Source organism: Festucalex cinctus, chromosome 8 (genome assembly GCF_051991245.1).
Source record: "Festucalex cinctus isolate MCC-2025b chromosome 8, RoL_Fcin_1.0, whole genome shotgun sequence".
In the NCBI taxonomy this organism is placed as follows: Eukaryota; Metazoa; Chordata; class Actinopteri; order Syngnathiformes; family Syngnathidae; genus Festucalex; species Festucalex cinctus.
Window position 1 is genome coordinate 8355720 of NC_135418.1, and position 6000 is coordinate 8361719.

At 40.1% G+C, this 6000-nt stretch overlaps 1 protein-coding gene across 1 annotated transcript; it reads right to left on the reverse strand.

Moving 5' to 3' along the window:
• Positions 1-2171: 2171 nt before the first annotated feature.
• Positions 2172-3886, reverse strand: LOC144023860 (G0/G1 switch protein 2-like). The gene is made up of 2 exons (XM_077529782.1): positions 3787-3886; positions 2172-2906 (listed from the first exon to the last, which is right to left on the reverse strand). The coding sequence occupies exons 1-2, from the start codon at positions 3829-3831 to the stop codon at positions 2505-2507; spliced, it is 447 nt and encodes a 148-aa protein (XP_077385908.1). The 5' UTR covers positions 3832-3886; the 3' UTR covers positions 2172-2504.
• Between the last annotated feature and the right edge of the window lie 2114 nt (positions 3887-6000).

Consider the following 6000-nt stretch of genomic DNA (forward strand, 5'->3'; position numbering starts at 1 on the left):
CACACCACGCAATAAACACCAAATTCCACAAACAAATAAAAATAAGAAAAATAACAGAAGTACAATGCAATGCAACTTTTTATTGCAATTTTTGAAAAATGACTGAAAAGTATTTAAAACCTCAAAATGTTTTCACTATGTACATTAATAATTGTGTAAGATACAAAAAATAGTAAATGTATCAATATACAAACTTTGATATATCGTAAAACTTTGGCAATAAGGTGATTCACAGATAATGTGAATAGTGTGCAAAAAAACTTCACTAAATAACTTAGGAACATAACGGCAAATACTTAAAATAGTGCACGCCGGGACCTCCTTGCAGCAAAGGCATCAATTGGTGCGTCAAAGGATAGCTGCCTGGATACTTCTTGATTGATGCTGATAAGTGCCACTCTAGTTAGCCGTTCTTGTGACATGGTAGACCTTAAATAGTTTTTTATTAGTTTATGCTTGGAAAAGCATCTCTCAGCTGATGCTACAGTCACTGGTATGGTAGCGGCCACTCTGAGTGCTACCCACATGTTGGGATAGATTTCTCGAAGTTTTTTCTCCTCTAGAAAAACTAAAAGTTCCATGCTTGACATATTGGATTTTGGCCAGGTAAGAAATGACTGCATCTCTGCTAAGAGTTTTTTTTTGTTTTTTTTTTAATTTATTAGAGTACATATTGCACAAATAAGTAGACCCCGAGAAAAAGGCTAATTGTTAATTCCAGGCCTAGCAGACATGTTGCTACCCATAACAGTCATGGAGCTCATAGAAAATACTAGATGTCGTCGTTTTTGTTGTGGGTTGCTTTTTTTTTTTTTTTTGCATTAGTTAATTTGATTAAATTGAAGATTTTGTAATCTATGCATCCTATTACAACCTTACTTTCATGTTGTGAGTCAAGTGCGTATTCTACAGAAAACATTTTGTCAATATTTTGGAAATTGTTCTTATGTTTATTGAGATATTGAACATCCATCCATCCATCCATCCATTTTCTTGACCGCTTATTCCTCACAAGGGTCGCGGGGAGATTTTGAACAAAATCTTTACATTTTTCAAAGGTGGTATACTCATATATGCTGAGCACTGTACATGATGCAGCAATAGCTGATATAACTGAAATAGTCACCTGGATCTAGAAGATCGAGCTTTGTGTCACTCAAAGTACTGCTGATTGGTGCTTGACTGGCTGTTGCTTCAGCTGTACATTAAACAAAATACATCACTTCAAATTATTTTGGTGTTAAAGCACTGCTGCCACTACACTCTGAGATGATATACGACCCCTCCCCCTACCTTTCATTCATTGTAAGCGGCAGCAGTGGGTCAGGTGGGCGCCAGGACAGCAGGTCGTGAACTCACAGTCATTTATTTGAAATAGAAGTAATAATAAAAAATAAAAAAAGGAACTCATTAAAATATATTTGCTATATAACATTTTATGCTAGAAAACACGAGAGGGTGGGAGGGCTTTTTGTGTTTGTGTTTTTTAAATTTTATTTTTTTTTCCTTTCTGCAATTTGGCGCCCCCTCCACAAGATGGCGCCCTAGGCGACCGCCTCGCTCGCCTGTAGCCTGGGCCGGCCCTGCTCCCACCCAATCTCATCTAACTTTCCCCAACCAGGCTCTGAGTGTCCTAATTGTGCAGATGAATATGCTGCCTTCAAGTCATATACAGACAGTACAGCTGTGGTGCAAGTAGTAAATGCTGTGACTGGCTTATGCCATGACATGTTTAGTATATCCTACCTTCTAGCACGCTGTTATCATTACCAGTTGTCGTTGTAGTTGCTGAATATAATTGTAGGTCATTGTTTATGTTGTTAGGTAGTTAGCTCAGACTTCTTTTTCTTTCTTTTTTTTCTTTTTTTTTTCTTTCTTTTTTTTTTTTGTAGCTAGGAAACAGTTCAGGGGGTCAGAAACAGCACCATTATCCTCTGAGGCCAAAAAAATGTTATTCTTCTTTTTTCCATAAATGTAAGTCATCTTTATTTATATAGAATGAAAATGGCTAAAAATGTACAAAATGGCTGGATTTCTGTTGCCTGGCAGGTATCTTATCACCTCAAAACCTCTGACCCTGTAGAACTGTACCTGCTTTCAAATATAAATATTGATGTGTACAAAAACATTGCATGTATAGTATTTCAAGATATTGTGAAGTGAGACATTGGTCAAGCAGCCATTTTTATTCTGACACTAGGGTGTGCTGTATGGCTGCTCAGATCTTAAAACGGCAGTTCACCTTTCACAATAAAATATATTCCAATCATAATGTTTATAATAACCAACACGGTCTTATTAACATGAAAAGTGCTTGTGCAGGGGATTAAAAACATGTAACTTGTAATGTACAATTGCATAAATGAACAGTCAGAGTTCAGTGAGCCATGATTCAAGTGCAAAAATAGCACCTGAAGCTCATTTGGTTTTTTCATTCATGTGTTCAAGATTAAGTTGTACATGTTGCACAACAGTGTTGATTCAAGAGCAGTCTGATAAAGAAATTAGCTTCTTGAAGCGTGTAGCCGATTGGATAAACCTCTTTGACCTTGGATCTTGGTGAAAGTCATGCTGCGGATCGTGTCCTGATCTTCCTTTGTTGCCTGCATCTTGACATTGCATTGTGTCATGGAGGCAACAGTCCTCTGCTCATCATGAGCCATCATGTGGAGCATCTCTGCATCCATCGGCTCTCCTGAGGAGAACGGGTGAGACACCATCTCAACCAGTCCAATGACAGTCCCCACTACCGCGAACACCGAGCCCATCAAGTAGACCTTGAGCAGATGCCGGCTGGGTTTCTGACTGAGCATCTCCTTGGCGAAGAGCATGAACTCTTGCATGCTTTCCGATTCCAGCGGCTCTTCAGCTGATATGCAAGAATTGGATGGAGGCTGCTTTTGCATCTAAAACAATCCAAATGAAAAGATCAGCGATAATCAAATATTGTGAGCAACATTTGATACAAAGGACAGTTGTTAAAAAGTGACTCTTTGAATAGCATATGACCCTGATTTTGGAGACAGTATTGCAACACTTGATCCAAATTAAAGGTTCAGCCCCATGAGTTGCTTTTCTTTGGATGTAGATGCGTGTGTGTCACAACCTTTGAATGTTTAATTGTGGATCAAGCTGCATAAGCTGATCACTGCTACAGTTTCATTCGAATAATGAACCATTGGTTCCAGATCCAGCCATGACTCACATTTATGATTCATCCATCTATCCATCCATTTTCTTAACCGCTTGCTCTTCACAAGGGTCACAGAGGGGTGCTGGAGCCTATCTCAGCTGGCTCTGGGCAGTAGGCGGGGTACACCCTGGACTGATTGCTAGCCAATCGCAGGGCACACAGAGACGAACAACGATCCACACTCACAAGCACACGTAGGGACAATTCGGAGCACCTAATTAACCTGCCATGGATGTCTTTGGAATGTGACAGGAGACCGGAGTACCCAGAGAAGACCCACGCAGGCACGGGGAGAACATACAAACTCCACCCAGGAAGGCCGAAGCCTGGACTCAAACCCGAGTCCACAGTACTGGGAGGCAGACATGCTAACCAGTCAACCACCAGGTTAATAATTCATTTCACTTGTATTTTTATTGCTGAGAGTGATTCGAAATGTCCACTGATAAGCTTGTCTTGGATGGTAGTTAAAAGCCTACTCCATAGTAAAAGTAATTTGCATTTTAAGAATTGTGCAACACACTTCCCTTTAGTCAATATCAATATCAAAAATACGTTTTTTAGTCATACATCAGAAATGAAAGAAAACTTACTGTAGTTGTTGATGTTGATGTTGATGAGAGGCTCATCTTTATCATGACTTGGAGTCTGAATGTGAATGACGAGTTTACTTTTGACTGTGGTCATTTATAGCCAACCTTTCCCCACCCATAATGTGCCACTTGCTCAATATTCATGAGGCAGCCAGGGTGGCCGTGTCGTCGTGCAGCTCCTGGGCTGTTGTCCAGAGTTCCTGTGACGAAATGTTCTTGCCCCGTTCAATGTCACGTTTACTGTTGAGCAAGCACACCACAATTTTATTGCTCAAAGGCAGGTGGAGCTTTTTGGAGTTCACTGCTGACTGTCATCAATTATGTGTTCAAATTCACGGTTTATGCTAACAGGGATCCAAATAAGGATGTGTTGTGAGTTACAAGGTTTCACAAAAATGCTGCTTATTGATTTAGCTTTTTCTTGCTCTAATTAAGCAGGGTAAAACGTCTCTCCCAGGGGTGTCAAACTCATGTTAGCTCAGAGGCCGCATGGAGGAAAATATATTAGAATAGTCAGTAGAATAACGGTATATAACTTAAAAACGATTGCCGTCATTTATACGCAGATTTTCGCTATTTGTGGGCCTGTAAATCTACCTGTTTTGCATATATATTGTTCCCAGAATGCATTGCGTGGCGCAGTTAACTCATTCACTACCAGCACATTTTTTGCAGTTTTACTGGATTTTGACTGATTTTGCAAGGCCCACAAAATATTGTGTCGTATTGCTATCAAAACATCGAACCTACCAAAACAAAAGATGAGTCTCTTTTTCATCAGGAAAAAAGGTATACATTTCTATCTGTTTCCAATTTGCAGCAATTGGCATTAGAATCTAGCAAAGTTTCATCATTATTCACAAATCTGTTTCAAACGGTGGGAGAAAAGAGCTTGTTGCAACATGGCCCAGGTTGATCGCTTATACTCTGCTGCCACCTGCTGGCCGTTTTTGTAATAACTACCATTGCTTGAACATTCTCTTCCGTTCAGAGGCTGCATCAAAACCTCCTATATGCTCTAGCATGAAAAAAAACAAAAACAAAACAAAAAACAAATACGTCTTTGGGAGCATGGTAATATTTAAAATAGAACATTTATACGTTTTTGGGAGCAAATAAGTTCATGACGTTATGAGGACGATAATCATTGTCATAGTTATTTGTGTTACCAGTAAGTAAATTTTTATCGTATTTAACACATTTATGTCGGTCTATGATTTAAAATAATAATAATAATTAAACAAACCGTAACTTTAAGTTGTGTGTAAAATAATGACATCCAGGACGATTCCCCCATACAAGTTGCATTGCTCATCTGAGGACTGCTTGTGAAATTACAAATGTATGTGTTTTCAATTATTATTTTTTTTAACTTTAAAAAAAATCATCTCGCCGGCCGGATTAAACCCCTTTGCGGGCCTGATCCGGCCCGCGGGCCTTATGTTTGACATCCCTGGTCTATCCAATCAAAGCCAGCATAGGCTCCGTTGTTGGATGTCTCCAAAAGATGATGCTGTGTAGTGAGTAATTATTATCCTGTGGATTGGTTGACAAATCAACTTGTGTTTACCACCATAAACTGGACTGGAGTGTGTCGGGGGACACCTAGCCCAGGTGTAAGCCCACGTTGGCAGTTTGGGGTGTACCCCCATCGCTTACTGAAGATTTTTTTTTGCACCTTTCAGACTAGAGTGTCCTTTTATCGTGGGCAGTCTAAGGCACACCAGTGTGCTAATCATGGTATCTCATCAGCATCTTGATAGGTCGCCTTGCACGGCGCTAACCCGTCAAAATGGAGCAATCTGGGAGCGTCTAATTCACTAAACACGCGGAGATGGGGTAATCTGTCACTAAGTGCGCGGCCAACCAGATTGCACCACGGTGCGCCGGTGTTATTTGCGCGTATGTAAATTAGGTAATTTGCATACATTTGACGCAAATTTTGCCCACCACCATGCAAATGAGACTCATTGATATACAGCGTCTAATTCACTAAACGCAGGCGCTAATAGCCACACCAAGTTTGCGTGACGTAATTAACGTTTATGGAAAGCATGTATAAACCTGCCGCAACCTCGATCATGACAGTAGTGCATGGCATGGTGCACGGCCCTCTCTGGCTGATCAAGCACAGACAGAAAACACTGATGTCATCTTAACACAAAATATTCTCAATGTATTATGACCAGACCATTCTTTTAAATACCGTAACAG

Excerpts from the sequence above, each read along its gene's own strand:
- LOC144023860 (XM_077529782.1), bottom strand. The coding sequence starts at position 3,831 with ATGATAAAGATGAGCCTCTCATCAACATCAACATCAACAACTACA. Across the intron at positions 2,907-3,786 it reads CATCAACATCAACAACTACA|ATGCAAAAGCAGCCTCCATC; the intron begins GTAAGTTTTCTT and ends GGATTGTTTTAG.